The sequence below is a fragment of the Mustela nigripes genome, chromosome 17 (genome assembly GCF_022355385.1).
Source record: "Mustela nigripes isolate SB6536 chromosome 17, MUSNIG.SB6536, whole genome shotgun sequence".
NCBI classification, from domain to species: Eukaryota; Metazoa; Chordata; class Mammalia; order Carnivora; family Mustelidae; genus Mustela; species Mustela nigripes.
This window is the reverse complement of record NC_081573.1, coordinates 31,963,921-31,983,692: the sequence shown is the minus strand read 5'-3', so window position 1 is coordinate 31,983,692 and position 19,772 is coordinate 31,963,921. Positions and strand designations below refer to the sequence as shown.

General features: G+C 43.6%; 2 protein-coding genes across 2 annotated transcripts in view; both read right to left on the bottom strand.

Annotated features, from left to right (window-relative positions):
• Window positions 1-19,772, bottom strand: part of LPCAT2 (lysophosphatidylcholine acyltransferase 2) — a 64,429-nt gene that overhangs the window by 11,660 nt on the left and 32,997 nt on the right. Inside the window, exons 10-11 of the mRNA XM_059382034.1 lie at window positions 17,342-17,467; window positions 15,374-15,527 (exon numbers count right to left, since the gene is read on the bottom strand). Coding sequence (XP_059238017.1) covers window positions 15,374-15,527; window positions 17,342-17,467 — 280 coding nt within the window. The remainder of the gene's footprint in view (window positions 1-15,373; window positions 15,528-17,341; window positions 17,468-19,772) is intronic.
• Window positions 3,942-4,719, bottom strand: CAPNS2 (calpain small subunit 2). Its single transcript, XM_059382706.1, has one exon. It carries the CDS (start codon window positions 4,717-4,719, stop codon window positions 3,967-3,969), a length of 753 nt encoding a protein of 250 aa, XP_059238689.1. The 3' UTR covers window positions 3,942-3,966.

Here is a 19,772-nt window from a genome sequence, read left to right as displayed (position 1 = left end):
TAATCCCTCCATTATCTGTCCTAATCTGGAAGCCAGGACAGCCCTGAGTAGCAACTACGGATTTGTTTTGGGTCACTGCAAAGAGAAAGGATGATTGAGCCTGGCTGGAACTCTAGATGGTGGGGCCCACGCCTTCCCTAGTGGTCAGCAGATTGGAAAAGCACAGAAGTGAAAGCTGGGGGTCACCGTGATCTCCCAGTGCCCCCGCACCATGCTATCCCCATAACCACACGACGCTGGCTTCTCAGACCAGTGGGAAGGCAGACCACGTGTTCAGACATGGTCCATTTAAAGGTTCAGAAGGAACAAATGGTGGTGTTCCTGTGTTTGATTCTCAGGTAGCCATTCCTTGAGGCCTTTCCTAGTTGGATTGAGTCAACATTTTCATTCTTACTGAACTGGATATAGTTTACAAGCTTCCAAGTCCAGCAACACGTAAGGATGCGGTTCTGAATATACTGAGAGATGGTAAACTCCCAAGGAATAGGTCTATTTTGTCTTTGGTGTGTTATAATTGATATCATCCCTGCAAAGGAGAGAAAATCAATGCCATCAAAACAATTCAGGGATGTTCACCTAAAAACAGAAGCTACTATGCAGTAGCCAACAGAAAAAAACTTTGAGTCTTTGAAGATGACTACAAATCCCAAAGAGTACTATTATCAAAATCCAGTAAATTCTGCAGTTTTCCAGAGGAGTCTGGGAAGAGGTATTCTGTTTACTCAAATACGCTTATTAAGAGCATATTTCCACCCACATACATAATTGCATTACCAATTTTCTCAGAATTAAATTGCTTTAATCCACTTAGCATTAAACACAGACACTTTTAAGAAGTAATTCTGAAAGCACCTCAAGATCAATAGACGTGTTAAATATCAGGGCCCTGCAGGTGTATCCGTGAATATTTTTCCAAGGCCCCAGCATAGGTTAGCTGTGCAATATTACTGATGAAATCTCTGGCTTAAAAAAAAAAAAAAAAAAAAAGCAGTTCTGAAAAACACATGCACCACTTCTCAAGACATTTAAAATGTGACCTTTAAGATGATGTACACATTTAGAATATTCTTGGAGATCTGCTTTTCTTAGGTACACAGCATACGTGCGTTAAGTACAGACCTACGTTCTTTTTCCTGCTGTTACAGGTTACAGAATCCTGTGGATCACATTAAGATAAAGGTGTTTTTCGAAATCATATGGGGTATTTTGAAATTTAAAAGATGGAGACTGTGCAACTTCACATGCTTTTTAAAATCGCTGAGTATTATTTTCAACTTACTACATCGATGGTATTGCTTCATGTTAGAAACTCAAAGATCATGGGATGGAATGATACGAATCAAAGACCCTTGTCTCAGCCTATAAGGAGGCTTCCATGTAGAAATGACAAAATTAAAAAAAAAAATCATCAGGTAAATACTCTTCCCCCTTATCTTGAAAATGTCAACTACTGGATAAAAACTAAGAAGTTCAGAGTCCATAGTCTCTCATGATTCACCTCCCCTAACAATCTGAGGGGTTTGAAGGGGCGGCGGGTGGGAGGTCGGGGTACCAGGTGGTGGGTATTATAGAGGGCACAGATTGCATGGAGCACTGGGTGTGGTAAAAAAATAATGATACTGATACTGCTATGCTGAAAATAAATAAATTTTAAAAAATGTTCATCAAAAAAAAAAAAAAACATACTAAGAAGTTCAATTACTCATCAGGCTCTCGGTTCTCGGCAATGCCAAAGTTTTGAGTACTTGACAAAGTCTGGAGTTTAGACTGGATTTTCTAGCATTTTCTCTAATGTCTGGGGTGACCCATACAAACGTTATACAAATCCAGAAGAAAACAGAAGGGACATGGAGGTGACTTCAGGATGTTTTTGCCCTGGGCGGGCAAGAAGGGAATTGTAAGAGCAGAAAATCCCCTGACCCGAGGAGCACGAAAAATACTTACTACCACCCCCCAGCACGACGCAACTGCCTTAACTTTCATAAAATATTTAGAAATAACTGAGGACCACCAGGGTAAGGCTCAGTTGCCCTTTCTGCAGCCATCATGTGGAAAGGTTAAATAATAAACCTAATGTTCTGAGGCCTTAAAAGGCACCTTGGCAGCTCTCCCCTTTCTTGGCTAGATGCCTATGCTCGCGCCTGACATATGAATGGGCTGATTCTAACATGGGGATCCTGAAATCAATACGTGTGGATGTTGGCAGCAGCCTCCTTCTGGTATGAGCAGAGCTGGCTGGGCAGCCCACTGGAGCGAGCTTACACATACAGGTCCCTCGCGGAAGGCAGACGCGGTCCCTGGGCCTGACTCTGCGCAGAAGGATACGCACATAGTGTTGTATAAATATCCCATGAGAGTGACGATGGTGACGATGGTGAGCACGGAGACCGAAAGCCAACCTCTCCCAACTGGCCCTGGGGATTTCTCACCTGCCGCTGCGGACTGTTAACAGGAGAATGACATCAGTTCCAGAGTTAAAACTTTCCTTGAAATGGGTCAAAAGAGGAAGGAAGAATTGATCTTCAAACTCAGGAGGACCCTCTAAACTAGCCTTTGGAGAGGGAGGGAATGCACTGAGGGCCAAAGAAGCGGGAGTGGTGGGAACCAATTCAATAGCAGGGCAGGGGTGGGGTGGGGAGAGGGGAGGGTTACTGAGTCCTTGCATACACAGCCGCCGTGGTTCTGTCTACTTGCCTAGCTGGGCATTCTGGATTCTGCCCGCCCCATCATCACCGCCTGAATCAAAATGACAGAGCCAAACCAAGGGCCATACATACACAAGCAAGGGACGACTGCCCAGGCTGGTGACCTTGGCTGCTTACTGGAATCACCCGGTGGCTTTAAAAATACTCGTCTCCAAGCCCCACCTTGAAAGATTGTTCTTCAATGCATCCGGAGTGGGACTCAGCCGTCAGTATTCCTCAAGAGCTCTCCCTGTGATTCTGAATCATGGTCCGGACTGAGAACCCCTGTGACACTCAGCAGTACTTAAACATCTTTATATTCCTTTATATACCAAATAACTGATCACTCTATGCTCCCCCCAACACCTATTTTTGCTCCTTCACTTATGTTTCTTCTGTCCACAGTTTCGCAAAAGGAACAACAACAAAACATTCCTAGCTCTGAGGCAGGGCAAGACACGACAGGAGCAGGCCAACATGTGTTGGGCAAGCCCGATTTTGTATGAAGCGCGTGGAAGAATGATTGAGACTGACATATTGGGCTATGGGTCCACCCTTCCTTCCCCGATGCCCTGACCCTCTTTACAAATACATCAAAACAAAACAAATTTGCTGCGTGCTTATTTTACTAGAGAAACAGGACTAAAGAATTCTGGAATTTCAGACAGTCGCTCTATTGTTAAAAACTTATATATACTTCCCTTACGTGAAACTGCTTCTTTTCTCATTTCTGAACCTGTTTCTATACAGTTAAATAGGCTTCCAGGAAAACACTTTTTCTTTCTCTTTTTTTCATAATGGAAAGACCAGATGTGAAATTAAGAGAAAAACAGATTCTGAACTTCACTCCTCCTCACCTTTTTTAAAGGGAAAAATAGATCTCTTGAGGGCTTTCTTGATTTACTCCAGGGTTTTCTTTTTTCAAGATTTCATTCTCAATGACAACAAGTTTCCTGCTCCTTGGAATTCGCTCACCAAATAAGCAATGCCCTATCAAAATCTATTCCAAGGGGGCTATGCCCCACGCCCCCCAACCCCATACATACATCCCTACACATCCAGTATCTCACAGAGCTGACATACAAACCACTCAGAACATTTCTCATTAAAAAAAAAAAAAAAAAACTATTTTAATTGAGCACCAAGGGGCAGTCCCAGTTCAGAAGCATGCAGGGAGATATATGAGCTCGCAGGAAATGACAACTCTGGGACAGGGCATCAGCCGCTGTGGGGACGGGAGGGCGAGGCTGTCAGGAGTCCCGTCCTCGGGGAGGGGCCGGCTTCAGGAATACATGGTCAGTTGCAGCCAGTCTTGGAGCGACACTTGAACCAGACCGTCTGCATCCCTATCCAGGGATCTGAAGGCACGGAACATGGCATCCAGGCGGACCAGGCAGCTGATGAAGTTGTTGAAATCCATGCTGCCGTCCTCATCGGCATAGCGGCGGACGATCATTTGGTAAAGCTGCTCATTTAGCTGGAAACCCGCTGCCTGCAGGGCCTCACGCAGCTGGGAACGTCCCAGGAACCCAGAGCGGTCCCTGTCATACTGCCTATAAACACACTGCCACTTCTTGATGTTGTTCCAGAGGTATTTAAATTCTTCGAAACCCAGCTTGCCGGTTGTGTCACTGTCCATCACGGACACGATGCTCCGGCAGGTGTCAAGGCTAAAGCCGTCGGTCTTCAGGTCCTTGTGCTTGGAAAGGACTTTGTTGAGAATATTCATTAGGTCGGTGGCACCCACCTCCATGTCCGGTCCCGCCAGCTGGGCAAACTGCTGTCGAAACCGACGAACTTCCTCACTTTCATTGGCCTCCACGGTCGTGAAATGCTGCTGAGTGGGAGGCGGTTCTGGGGTGTACTGAGCTGCTGCGGCCTCGCTGATGAAATTCACGATTCCTCCAACTATCCCTCCGATATTTCCTCCTCCTCCTCCTCCTCCTCTTCTCTGACCACCTCCTCTAAGAAGGCCTCCGAGAGCTTCCCCAAGACCTCGATCGGCCCCTTCCAATAAAGCCTTTGCAAGAAACATGCTTTTGGTTTGACAAGCAAGTGTGAAAACTGCTGGTGTCTCGGAGGTGGTGTGGAGAGAGTTGAAATGGAGTCTCATTAGCTTCCAGGTGGAAGAACTGGCTTTTCTGTACCTGCTTCCAGGGGACCACACCCCATAGTGCTGTCTCCCCTCCTACTGAAAGCCTGACTTCCATTAGGTCCTAGCACCTGCCTGTTTTTAGAGGGCCTCAAAATATTCGCGAGTCATTGTGCGTATGACAAATTATAAGAAATACTATTTTAAATGTAATATATTAAAATACACATTCACACCTTTCTCTACATCACTGATTTCTCAGCACCTGAAAAGATGATAGGTGTTTTCCCAACTGGGGAAGCTAAGCGACTCCAAGATATCAAGAATTTCTTTTCTAAGGAATATTTATTATTAGTGCAGAATGGGGTTCTTGGGCATTGGAGGCTGTTTCTCCGATCCCTTTCTTTTAGTGAAGATTCTCCAAATCCAATGCTCTTAAGAAAAACCTGGAAGGGAAGGTTTTAAGATGCAGGGTCCCCCGGTCCCAGCCTCACAGAGTCTGACTCTATAGTCTGCTGTGGCTCTAAGGATCTCCATTTCTGGAATTATTTTTGGAGTATAACAGACACATAGAAAACCTTACAAGTCACAACTGGAGAGCTCGGAGAAGTTCACATACCATACACACCTATGTGATAACAGCCAGATCAAAAGATAGAATATGGCCATACGCTAGAACCTCCTCCTGCTTTCTAGTTACTCTTCCTTCCCCAGGGTAACCATTATCTCAACATCAAACACCATCAACTGATTGCCGTGCCCTGAACAAATGGAACCAACCAGTAGAGACTTCTCTGTGTCTTGTTTTTAAAAATTTAAATGTTTTGAATTTAAATGTCTAGAAACAGGGGCACCTGGGTGGTTTAGTGGGTTCAAGCCTCTGCCTTTGGCTCAGGTCATGATCCTAGGGTTCGAGCGCCATGTCTGGCTCTCTGCTCAGGAGGGAGCCTTCTTCCCTTTCTCTCTCTCTGCCTGCCTCTCTGCCTACTTGTGATTTCTTCTGTCAAATAAATAAATAAATGATTTTTACAAATAAATAAATAAATAAATAAATAAATAAAATGTCTAGGAACTGTGGTGAAGTACACGTAACGTGGAAATTCACCGCCCTAACTGTAAGAGTTCAGTTGAGTGGCATTAGGTACATTCATATCATTGTGCAACTGTCACCACTGTCCATCCCCAGAAGCTTTTTCGTCTTCCCAACTGAAGCTCTGTCGCCATTAAACAGGAACTCCCTGTTCCCTCCTCCTGCTAGGACCTGGCAAGCCCCGTTCTACTTTCTGACTCTATGAATCTGACTGCTCTAGGGACCTCACATCAGTGGAAGCACATAGGATTTGTCCCTTTATGATGCGCTTCTTTCACCTAATGTAATGTGTTCTGGGTCCATCCATGTTATAGCAGGTGTCGGGATTTATTTCCTTTTTCAGAGCTAAACAATATTCCACTGTATGTATAAGAAACATTTGGTTTATCCACTTGTCTATTGGTGGATGCTTGGGTTGCTTCTACCAGAACTCTCAGATCATATAGAGTAATTTGGTTTTTAAGTTTTTGAAGAACCACCATACTGTTTTCCACAGTAGATATTATATATTCCTACGAATAGTGCACAGGGGTTCCAATTTCTCTACAGCCCAGCCAACAGCCCTTCCTTCCTTCCTTCCTTCCTCTCACCCCTCCCTCCCTTCCTGACTGGCCATCCTAATGTGTACGAGGTGGTAATATCTCATTATGCCCACTTCACACTAACTCAATCTCACTTGTTAAGTATGAGGACTTGGATTCAGTGTTTAGGAGATGAAGGCAAATACATTATTAGGGTTGCTGTGCTCAAGGGTTGGGAACACCCACCAAAAACTAGTTGTAATTATAACCTAATATCTATATTCACATTTCTACTATTTTTTTAAAAAGATTTTATCCATCCACTTGTCAGAGAGAGAGGGAGAAAGAACACAAGCAGGGGGAGCACTAGGGAGAGGGAGAAGCAGGCTCCCCACTGAGCAAGGAGCCTGATGTGGGACTCGATCCCAGGACTCTGGGATCACGACCTAAGCCAAAGGCAGACACTTAACTGACTGAGCGACCCAGGAGTCTCCCACATTTCTATTAATACCAAACCATTACATTTGTATATAGTATTCTTCGGTATTTAAGTTTCACAGAATTCCACTGAAAGACAAAGTATTTGTGATAAGGAAAGAAAGAGTCAGGGAAGATGAGCTACTGAGGATAAGTGGTGTGCTCTATTATCCAGGACTGTGGGTACCCAAAAAAGGAGTGATGAATTCTGCCAAGGAGAACACTGACCTACACAAGAGATAACGTGCAGGCCTGATTATGAGCCAAGCCAGAGCTTTCTGAACAGACAAGGGATGTGAAGGGAGAGCACAGCAAAAATGCAGAGGAGCTAAAGGATGTGTGGTCTTTAAGAAACACTGCAACGTGATGACGGTCCATTCTGGGCTCAAGAGCAGAGAGGGGCAGATCTGCAGAACAGACTTGGGCTGGAAAGGGCTTTGAACTAACGGCCGCGTGATGGTCGGTCTCTCAGTGGGAGCTGTCTAGGCTCGAATGTAAAGTCAAAAGGAGAGAAGATGTGAAATTACACTGTAAGCTGTAGAATTTCTAGAACTGAACAACCACTCTTGTAGTAGCTATCGTTAGGGAAGGAGCAGCAGCTGGGAGACCTTGCTCTGTTCAGGGCACGGGAGCAATGTGTCCTTCCACCACACCCTGTGGTTTGTGTAAAACTCTCCAACCACTCGTTTTATGACACAATGACTCCAATATCTGGTCTCCTGGGCACAATGAAATGGCCTCTGTGAACACCAAAGGCCAAATGTCTTCCTTCAGCACACAGAAGAAAGCACCCCAAGAGGACTGTCCTCCTTTTAGGGGATCACAAGGCCATCAGGCCTCAGACAGATGTAAACCCATTCACAGGAGCTGCTCTCAGAGGACATTACATGGGTTTTGTTTTTATAATATTGCAAATTAACTTGATAGCAACCACTGCCACATAAAACAAGCCTCCTCGTGCCCAGCTGAAGTGGTTTTCCCTGAGGTTTAAATTCAATTCCTCTCACTTATTTCCTATGAAGATGGAGGGCATTTGGCTAATAGTTTCTCATAAGCCATCTTGGAATAAAAGACTCTTATTAGATTAACAAACCTTTTCTTCTCTGGACCATCGAATCCCCCGAGGCTATTTATTAGAACATTAATAACATCTTGGGTTGCCAACTGGGGGAACTCTACTGTCCATATGAGGATGGAAAAAGAGTAGGGGAAGAGGACACATCTGATGGATGTGAAGGGGGAAAGTTACTGAATATAAAAAAGTAAAGAGAGAAACATGAACGCTAGTAGCCACATTCCTCATAAAGGCCTCAAGTTAGAAACAACCTGAATGTCCACCACCTGGTGCATAAATAAAACACAACATGTCAGGGTGCCTGGGTGGCTCAGCGGGTTAAGCCTCTGCCTTCGGCTCAGGTCATGATCCCAGCGTCTTGGGATTGAGCTCTGCATTGGGCTTTCTGCTCAGCAGGGAGCCTGCTTCCCCACCCTCTCCCTGCTCTCTGCTCTGCTTCTCTGCCTACTTGTGATCTCTTTCTCTGTCAAATATAAAATAAAATCTTAAAAAAAAAATACAATGTGTCCATATAACAGAATACTTTTTGGCAAGTAAAGAGGACAGATCACCTATACATGTACAGCATGGGTGAACGGTAAAAACTTTAGGCAAAGTAGTCAGAATCCAGACACAGGAGACCATCTACTGTACGATTCCATTACATGAAACGTCTGGAAAAGGCAAATCCACAGAGACCGAAAGTCTCTCTTCTAGACCAGGTCTCGAATCACACCAAAGGACTTACAACCCTGCTGTGGTTGCCTTGGGCTGGAAGAAAGCTGGTGGCAGGATCTAACCCTTAATGCCACCAGGGGACTCAGTGGGGTGCTGGAAATGTTCTCAAGTTGATTTATGGGGATGGTTGCACAACTTGGCACATTTACTGAAAAAATCATAGAACTGTAGGTTTGAAATGGGTGAGCGATAGGAAGTATAAAAAATGCCCCACGAACCCGTATGTGTGTGTGTGTGTGTGTGTGTATCAGCCAACAGTGCAGGTTGAAGTAAAAAGGACACAGACCAGCCGTTCTAGTCTCAGTCCTACAACTAACCAGCTGTGTAGCCTCGAGCACTCACTTCCTCTCTCAGGCTGGCTGCCTTCTGCAAAATGAGGAAGATGGGCAGTTGGATGTGAAAGGTCCCTTTAGCTCTAGAATTCGGGGAGTCTAGATCCTTACATGTCCTGAAATGGTGGCGGTGGCATTTCCTTTCCTTCTCCAGCCCAAGTGTTCTCATGCTGTACGTTCAATGAATTTAACCTTCCTTTTTCTTGGGTATGCTTTCACCCCTTTTAAAGATATACTCTTATCCCCGCTTTGACTTATCGTCTGGTTGAGTCTGTTTTCACAACTCTTCTGGGTGGCATCCTATCAAGTATGGTACCCCTCCAAACAGAATGCCAAGGCGGGGGCAGCACTGAACCCAGAAGGACATACAGCTCCCACTTGCTGCAAAGCCTTTCTGTCAAGAGGGGCTTTCGCCCAACTGCGGCATGATCTGGACCAGACCTTCCTAATTTATTGATGAGGATGTCATGTTGGATGAAATCAAAAGCCTTTCTCGAGCCCATACAGATAATATCTATTTCTTCTTCTTTATCATCTTTGACCATCACTCTATCATAGGAGGAAATTAAATTGGTCTGACACAATTTGGTCTTTACAAAGCTCTGTTTTTTCCTCCCTTGTGCTCATGGAGGACAGACATTGCTCACTTGTGCTTATGAAGAAAAAGTTAAGCTTTAACTCCTGCAGGCTCCTTCCTGTTCCTTCTAAGCATCTCCCAATTTTTACCTCAAGAGGGAGATTTCTCATGTAACAACACTCGGTGAAAGAAAATACTGTAATGGGCAGAATGGAGTAGCTAAGTCAACCTGGGACATGGACAGGGAAATGGTCAGACACACAGGACCACCGAATATTTAGGACAACGCATACAACAACATAGAAAGACGAGTATAGCCTTTTTCTGTCAATTGCTTCATGTAAGTTATGGGTAGATTTCACATAACAAATGTTGATGAACTGAGATTGCAACCAATAGTTCTTTTCACATGAACTATGAAATACTATATTACAAATCAAACCTGAACTGGAAACTTAAAGGATAGAAGACTTAACTGTTGGTTACTGTTCACCTCTGCCACTGAAGACAGAAAGCAGCCACAGGCAAGACATAGACAAATGGGCATGGGTGTGTCTCAATAAAACTTTATTAGCAAAACAGGCATCAGGCAACAGGTATCTGGCCCAGTCTGCTGTAGTTTGCAGACTGCTGCTCTGCTTCCGAAGCTGATGAAAACAAAGCAGGTTGGTAAAGTTTAAGGACTGATAGATGGGCTGTATGGTCAGTCCTTAGAGTGACCACCGTTTAATTGGTAGGGAACCTCCCATCTGATTTAAAAGTACTTCTCTAACTCTTTCTTCTTGTCTTCTCTCTCTGCCTTTGGCCGATACCCTCCCTCGTTTCTACTAGTCTCATACTATCTGTCTTCACCGACTAGACAGACTCCTTTCTAACTCCTCAGCTACATATAGTCTAGCACGAGCTCATGCCTTTTTTACCAATAACATTGAAAAACAGACCATCACCTGATAAAATTTAGATAAGCGGTTGTTCTCCCCATTTTGTAAAATAATTTTGAAAACCATCATGATTCTCCCTCTCTCGGCCTTCTAACGTGTACTTAGTTCTTCTGGCATTTACTACATCCTTTGTTTAACTTTTAGGCAGGAAAAGTGTGTGTGCCTTAGCACTTTGATAATCCAGCATTTTCGGCTATCGTAAACTTCTGTAAATCTTTTACTACCGTTTCACATTATGTGGAATGAATGCGTCTCTTTATCCTAAGTTCTTTCCTGCCTGCCTAGTTCTTGGTATTAGTTCCAGCATGAAGTCCTGAGTGCCAAGAATAACAAGCATCTTTGCTTACCCCTTCCTGTTGGAGAGGGCAGGGTGCTATAGCGTGCAGATTTTCTGCTTGTGCTGAGAGTTGGGACAGGGTATTTTCGTGGCTTAGGTGACTGCGGGAAAATGGAGAGATCTTTCTGAGTGGGCTATGATGAACTTTTCTCTTCGATTGTACAAGCTGCCCTGAAAGTTTTGGACCATAAGTGCTATAAAGTAAAAAAATATTTACTATCTGGCTCTTTACAGGAAGAGTGTGCTGACCCCTAAATGTGGCTTGGTCATCAGCGCGTGGGCATACGGGTGTTGATGAAATGTTAAACTGAGTCTATCAGGAGGTACAGTTAGAGGAGATGGAACTTTCCGCTAGTAAGAGGTGAGAGGCAGATAACACGGTGCCTAGTCAAGACAGCACCAGGGGCAAGCTGCATCCCAAAGCATTTGAGGACTCTGTCTTACAGGTACATCGGAGACTGCTGACTCAGGAACACAGCTCTGAAGGAGGGATCAGGGGACAGGCTTGCTGTCACAAACATCCTGAGACATGGTTAGAACCAGAAAAATGACTGTGTTATAATGACTTCAGGTTAGTTAGCGATGTTTCTTAATCCCATTAAAGAAGCTTCAATCCCTTCCGGAGTGCTGGCAAAAAGTCTCGTATTTAAAACTGAATTAATGAATATAAAAAATGTCAAGACACTGCTGTTTTAAACCATTGTCTTAGCCTTCAGCTCTGACTCATCTGGACATCTGACCCATCCAATGCGGAGAGTTCAGGCTACGTCCATAAAAAATAAAGCAGCAAAATTCAACACAAAGATAAAAACATTCGTTTATCTTTTTCAGAGAGATAGGCTCTCTCCAAAGGCAATGATTCTAAAAACTAGGGAACTACGCCATGCTTGGGATGGCGAATGTTATGTTTTTGTGGGACCTTACTTGTCATCAGATTCCCCCAAGAACCTGAAAGGACATGTCAGGATGTCAGCAGGCGCCAAAGAGACAGTGTATTTTTTAGGGGACAAACTGAGATAAGACCATTATGAAGTCTTTCTAGACCAGCCAAGACTGTACATGGGAAGAAGGAGCTAGGGAATGTGGAGAGATTTTCAGGTGTTTGTCCCATCCCCCCAAATCCCAACACAACCTCATTAGTCTTGGGGGAAGACAGAGAGGCTGAGGGAAGCTGTCGGCACTGCAAACATTTACAGCTGTTGGAAGACCCACAGGAACACCCCGCCCTTTCTCGTTCCCACCCTTCCTCCCGTCTGCCCCCCCCCCACCCCTCATTAAGCATAGCGTTTAGCAAGATAAGCTACTCGGAGAGAAACAAACTGGCATTACTGGACTTCTCATCTTTCCCGTGGAACATTCCCCAGCTAGATGACTTCAAGAGACCGAGAAAACAAGCCTAGCCTGGGAGTTCTGTGGGTATGTGCCCAGGGCGTGGCAACAATTGCATAATTTGCCTTCTCAAAACAAAGCACATCTTCACAGGCACAGACATGCAGAAAGGTTAGAGACGGAAAAGGAAAGACAGACAGACAAAGACAGAAAAGGGAAAGAGGAAAAAAGAAAGGAGAAAAGGAAAGGAGAGGAAGGAAGGTCCCACGCACGAGTCCCTCATTCTCCAGCCTATTTTCTCAACGTTCCGGTATGTTGGAGATCAAAAGAAAAGTTGCTGCAAAGACCATTTCGCGGTCTCCGGTGAGAGCCAAGTCACACCATACAAAGTCACACTCATGGTTGTAAGTGGCGTGTGCGCCGGTGGAAGCTGTCCATGCAGAAATGTGATTGGCCAACTGCGCGGCCAAGGCTCGCTGTATGCTCTAGTTCCGAGTGAGTCAACCAGGCTAACTGGGGGTTATTTTAATCCTTGTGCTCTCCCTTCCCTACCCCCAAATCTCCCCATCCTTAAGATCACCAGAGAAACGACAGGGATCATCAGCCACTGAAAGACAGAACAGGTGTCCTAACGTTCATGGAATTGCCAGCAATGACACTGTGACACCTGAAAAGGGACGGCAACCTCCACAGATACAATTTCCAGTTTTGATGGAAAATCCTGCTGAAGCGGACGTCTGAGATCGGCTCTGCGTTTCCTCCTTAGCCTTCATTTCATGTCCCATTCCCCTATCTCCTGTCCTGTTTGTTGATCCCTGTCATATTCCTTCCTGTCACCAAGTTCATATTTATAGAAGCTTCATATAAAATTACTGATGTAATTTTATAATTATCTGATGACAAAAAAGAAGATGAGACAAGATGAAGCTCACAGAGAGACTGGTAATAGTACCAGTAAGAAGTGCTTCTATTTCCCCAACTTGCGCGGTTATAGCCAATAACTTAATTCTCCTTTCTTCTAAACCTTCATTACACTTTCTAGGAGCTCCACTGCAGTGGCACACGACTGTTTCCGGGACAAGGGAAGATGGTCTGTGTGCTGCAAGCAAGCCAAGAACAGGGGACCAGGCACTCCAGAGAGAAGAAGATTGCTCCCCTGCATCAGGTTGAAGGATGGTTCGTCTCAGAGGTCAGAGAATGGGTCATTAGGATCATGAGTACCCAGTGCTCTGGGTAAAGAGAGAAAAAAAAAAGTGTCCTGGTTTCTGTCATCAAGCTATGATTTCTTTGCAAAATCTTTTCCCAGTGGTCCACAGAGAATCGAGACTTCTGGAGCCAGCCAGGATGGAAAAAGCCCGGGCGAGCCCATCTCTCCTTTCGATTACAATTAGAAATTCTAGTCAAAATACAAAAGGCAACCACCTGTGGACAAACTGCCGTAAAAGGAGGATTGGTGAGGAGAGCCAAAACTAAAGAAAAGTCAGTAAGACAGATAACCACGGAGGACTGAAGGCAGCAGGACCTCATTGCTAACCTGTTGAAAGGGAAAGACTCTCGAGTCAATGCTATTCACAACAGAAATATCCTTTAAGGGGGCACCTGGGTGGCTCAGTGGGTTAAGTCTCTGCCTTTGGCTCAGGTCATGATCTCAAGGTCCAGGGATCGAGCCTCGAATTGGGCTCTCAGCTCAGCAGGGAGCCTGCTTCCCCCTCTCTCTCTCTGCCTGCCTCTCTGCCTACTTGCGATCTCTCTGTCAAATAAATAAATAAATAAATAAATAAATAAATAAAAGAAAGAAATATCCTTTAGGAATGCATGCAAAGTCAAGTCACTCTCAGATAAGACAGTAACAAGATCACAATCCTAAGTCTGTACCCCCAGGGAAACGAAGGCCTAGATTTATTTAAAAAAAAAAAAAAAAACCTACAGAAGAATATTCATAGTTTGTATTCATCATTACCCTAAACTGGAAACAAACTGAAATGCTCCTCCATTGGGGACTGGGGACTCCGAGAATGTGGCGTCCATACAACAGAAGGCCACTCAGCAAGGAAAGGGGACACATTGTTAATATGTGCAACTGCATGGCCCAATTTCAGATGCATTATGCCGAGTGAAAGAAGGCAGACTCAGAAAGGTCTACACTATCTGATTCCATTTACATGGATGGCATCTACAAAAGGCAAAGCTACAGAGGGGAAGTGATTGCTGGGGGTAAAGGGGAGGGCAAGGATCTCACTACAAAGGGGGTGGCTACAGCTGTTTCTTGCAGGTGTTCTGTATCTTGAATGGAGTTACATGCCTCAGTTCATTTACGAACACTCGTAATACTGTCACCAAAAAGGTAAACTTCATTGTCAACTTTATACGTTAAAAAAACACATTAAAAATTGAGAGCTTGAAATCTTGATACAGCTTTCTCATGGAAACTTTCTGACAATTCAGTTATCTAACTGCTCATACTTACATTCTCATAAGCAGAAAATCATACCTCTAATATAATGGCGAATGGTCAAGCTTTACTTGCAACCTTTGTCATAAAATGTTACTTGAAAATAAAATCCATTTGGTCCTCACATGTCTTGGGGGCAGTCCAGAAGCCTTCAGGATAGGCTAATACCACCTCTGTTGTCCATGAATGAATTCTGACATAAAGACTTAGGTTCTTGGGGCACCTTGGTGGTTCAGTGGGTTAAAGCCTCTGCCTTCGGTTCAGGTCATGATTCCGGGGTCCTGGGATCGAGTCCTGCATTGGGCTCTATGCTCAGCAGGGAGCCTGCTTCCCCCTCTCCCTCTACCTGACTCTCTGCCTACTTGTGATCTCTGTCTGTCAAATAAATAAATAAAATCTTTAAAAAAAAGACAGGTTCTTGCTAGTTATAGAAGCCTTTCCAATTCTATATTATAAATGTAGTTTTATGGTCACACTATTTATTTCTGACCTGGTGTTTAAAATAACTAGATACCATCATAATTGTTGCAACACACACACACACACACACACACACACACACACACACTTATATTACTACCGCTACTACAACTTAAGAGGGAAAACCAGATCATGAAATTAAACTTGGGCTCAGTCTTGCTTCCTCTAACAGTCACCTGCCGAGTTTTTCTAATGACCTACTGATTTATGCTCCCTGGAGACCGGCAGAGTAAAGATGTTTGGGCGCTAGAGATGACATTGTAACGTACCCTGTCAAAGAGTGCAAAGAGCTGTCTCAGGACATCTGAAACAGGCAGCTTCAAATACTCCGCAAATTCTTCAATTCCGATTCGTCCTCCTTTTGAAGAACTTGCGATTACTGCATACTCGTCCAACTGCTTACGAACACCATCCCAGTCTAACCTAGACAAACAAAGACTCATGAACATGTGTGGTCAGCCCTTTACCACCCACATGGACATTTTAAGAATGGTGTTTGAGTCACCGTCTGAAGGAACGATATCTTAAGTGTTACATCTGGAAATGAGAATAAAATGGGTATTTTAGAGTACTTATGGAATGTGTACACAGGCTTCTGATTTTTTTGAAGGATATTAGTGAGACTGTAGTTTTCTCAAAGACCTAAGGAAGAGGAAAGTAACTGAGAACAGGAGCAGTGTGGGGAAATAAGAAATGACTTGTGAAAAGAAAATAAGAAATCGTATTTGAATCTAAATATTACTTAGTACTTATTGGGTTGTTTAAAAAAAAAGATGCCATTCTAGGGGCGCCTGGGTGGCTCAGTGGGTTAAGCCTCTGCCTTTGGCTCAGGTCATGATCCCGGGGTCCTGGGATTGAGCCCTGCATCAGGCTCTCTGCTTAGCGAGGAGCCTGCTTCCCCTTCTCTCTCTCTGCCTGCCTCTCAGCCTACTTGAGATCTCTGTCTGTCAAATAAATAAATAAAATCTTAAAAAAAAAGATAGACAATTCTTGCTTTTAAAAGTTTCTAGGCTGATGATGAATTCACATTGCGCAAAATGTTGGGATAGGGAGATTCATTAGATGACACACATTTCCTCCAAGCGAAGTTCTAGAACACTGAAACACCATAACGCCAGAAAACGTACCATAGCTCACATCACATCCTGTCTTTGTCTTGTCCAATTAAACAGGTGACCTAACACATGCTGCACTCTTCTGTATCTGATTTCAGTAACTACCTAAACTTTTCAAATGAATCAAATTACACGAATATTGTAAATATAATATCAACCATGCTTGTTACTTAGAAGATATGAATCCTATTTGCTCTATCGGTTATCAAAATATTATCTCCCAATATTGACCTTTAATATAATAACCAGTTCTGTAGCTCTCTCCTTGGGAGGATGCCAAAGCCTACTGAATCAATATATTCTGCAAATCCATATATTCTGAAAACAGAATGAACAGTAATAAGGGAATCAGTCGTGATACCTTTCAATAGCAGATGGTTCAAAGGGGTTGTTTATAAAGGTACAAAGAAGGGGTTTTGCCATAAAAAAAAAAAAATGCACCCTGAAGAGAAAGGAGATTGAGGGTAAGTATTTAAGGGGCCGGAGGGTCAGAATTGCTCCCCCACAAATCAATTGAGACTTCACACGAGGTCTGACCGCCACCTGGCAGGACCATCTAATTAAGTCATCCTTTTTGAAAGGGGGCAGCAGGACAGACTGACTGCTCTGAGACACTTCTGAGAAGGGCAGATCTGTGCTGGTCCACACCGACTATCTCTTGGGCTCCTCCTATGACCAGCACCCATGCTTCTGAGTTAACCACTCTTTTTTATTTTTTTTAAAGATTTTTACTTATTTATTTGACACAGAGAGAGAGATCACAAGTAAGCAGAGAGAGTGAGAAGCAGGCTTCCCGCTGAGCAGAGAGCCCAATGTGGGGCTTGATCCCAGGACCCTGGGATCATTACCTGAGCCAAAGGCAGAGGCTTAACCCACTGAGTCACCCAGGCACCCCCTGAATTAACTGTTCTTGAAAAAAAAAACACAACTAGGTGAACTACATGGGAGATGAAATCACAGTCCTGGTTTCCTTAATAAAAAAAAACCCGTGGGTTCTAGAGCCACAGGGTCTAAAATAAATGCTCTAGAGCTGAGCATGAATGAAACCAGAGAAAAGAAACAAGACGTCAAATCTCTGGGGGGCGCCTTTATGAAAGTGTAGCAACTTAAAAACATACTTACTTCAATTTCTGGCTTATTTTGGTAAATTCCACCAATCCAGCCTCCATAGGCAATGTCAGCTGTCCTGCTGAGATCATTAATCTGCAGTCTTCGTAGGTATGGTCTGTTACTGGAATTCCCAAAGCTCTAAGAAGCATTCAAAAGCAAACAAATTCAATTTTTTTTTTTTTTAAAGGCAATGATTTTTTTCATCAGGCCTAAACTGGTCAACAAACAACAGTAAATGGAAAGTAGTTACTACTTTTCAAGGCAGTAGCTTTGGCTTATTATTGCCAAAGAGACATACTTCTCTTCTGCACAGACTTCCTGTGGCCGAGTTAATTCCATTCTGTCTGCAAGCTTTGGTCGGCTGGTCATTTTGTTTTGTGTTTTAACTGGGATCGTGATACTAGCTGACTTCAGCTTGAAACTAGCTTCAATCGCTAGCTTTTTCATCTCTCAAACCTGGAGATCATTACTTGCTACATAACAGTCTTCTGAAAATATGAAAGAGAACTGAGAATAAGCTCATTAGTTCTTCCAAACCTAAACATCGTCCATCCTCAAAGGAGGGCATGATCTCTCTGGCTCAGAGGTCTAATAACTTGATTTGAAAAAAACAGATATTAACAACACTTGAAAAAACACTAAGTCCTAAGAAAAAAGCCTGAGCGGTACCCAAAATAATTTCCTGAAGGTTCCTTTTCACAGAACTTTTATTCACAGATATTCAGTGTGAATCCTAAAGTTCTGTCTTAAACTATTTTTGTTGATTTTGTTGAATCACTGTTAAGAATGTTACATTTTCAACAGATGCAGTAAGAACAATTTTTTTTTTCTATCTACAACTATAGGCTGTTTTTGATTTAAAAATATTTTGGTATATGAATATTTTTATTTGGGAAAATAAACATTTTAAATATTTCAGGAATTTATAATTTATAATCCTAGACAGTAGAGATGCCCTTTAAGAGCTTGGGGTTTGGGTAATAGGGAACGTGGATTTGAGTCCCAGCCCAGACCCTCACTACCTGCTATGATCTTGGGCAAACGGTATCTCCCTCTGAGTCTCACTTTCCTTGCTTGGCTCCAAGAGTTGCTGTGAAGATTTTGTTAGATATCCTGAGTAAATGGCCTGGCACACTATTGGGTAAATATTCATGATGAGTCACATAACACTGCTGATTTGCATCTTTCTATTTTCAAATGCTTCTGTCATATACTTTTCCTCCGTGAGACTCATGATCACCAAAACTAGGAGAAAGGCAAGGCAAAGACTTTAACTCTGACTTTAAATACTAGCAAAAGGAGCCACAGACGGCCTTGTCCATGGTTGTGGAGCTCATCGAGGTCTTTCTTCCTCTTTATTCAAGGCCCTTTTGGCCTCCATGCCTCCAAATTCAGAAAAAGTCTGCCTAATCAACCCGCCACTCTGTTTCATAGACATCTTTTGGGAAGTCCAACTTTCTGGTATGAATTCTCTCAATTCCTAAAATCGATCTTAGTCCCTAACTTTTGGACATAAGCTGGTATGGAAAGAGAAGAAGAAAGGGAAGAAAAGCAACTCAAAACAAATTTTGTAGCCAGTCTAGAAGCTGGGAAAATCAAGTACATGTAGTAAAAAAAAAGGTTTTGAGCATTTGAACACTTAGACTGTTGTGAACATATAGTCATTCTGCTGTGAAATATGAATTTATGTATATACTATCTTGCTTATAAAACCGAATTCCGCTTGGAAGCTAGATTCAGATTTCTCATCTGGATTTTTACTAGGAATACATACTACTGGCCTACCCGTGCCGAGCTCACTAACTGCAATGAGAAGGGGGAGCTGCTGCCTGGTGTCAGGTGCACACTGGGAAGGCTCTTAGGGCTGTCTGGGTGGTAGGTCGGTACAACACTCATTCTTTCATTACAGGATGAAAGGTGATTTATCTAATCAGGATCATGGCCAGCTAAAACTCCTTTCATATTTGCTTGATGTTTACAATTTACAAATTCTAAATTTACAGGCGTCCCTTAATGGGGGTGACTTTCCTCCCTTTTCTGTGCATCTATTGCCTTTCCTTGCAAACTTTCTCCTTTGTGTGGCTATAATCACTAATGCCTTTGAAACACCTGGCCTTGGCAGCTCTCTGGAGCCTGGGGCCCAGAAGGCGAGCCACGAATGTGTGACAGAGACAGGCCAGCTTAGAAGAACCCACCCTGCGGAAGTCACTGGCTGGTCTCTCCTGCTTATTGAAGCCTCCCTGCTCCCCTTCTGGCAAAGACCGGGGCTTGGAGTTTGGGGCTGCATCTGGGGAAAATGTTTGTAGATTGTCTTTCTGACCACATAGCCCAGGCACGTTATTTTACTTACCAGAATGAGGTAGGGAATGAGGCCGTCAGGATGAAATGAAACAAAACAAAACAGAACACCCAAATCCTAAAACTACATGAAATGCCATTGACC

What these genes read in the sequence shown, in the direction of transcription:
- CAPNS2 (XM_059382706.1), bottom strand. Translation starts at nt 4,719, where the DNA reads ATGTTTCTTGCAAAGGCTTTATTGGAAGGGGCCGATCGAGGTCTTGGG.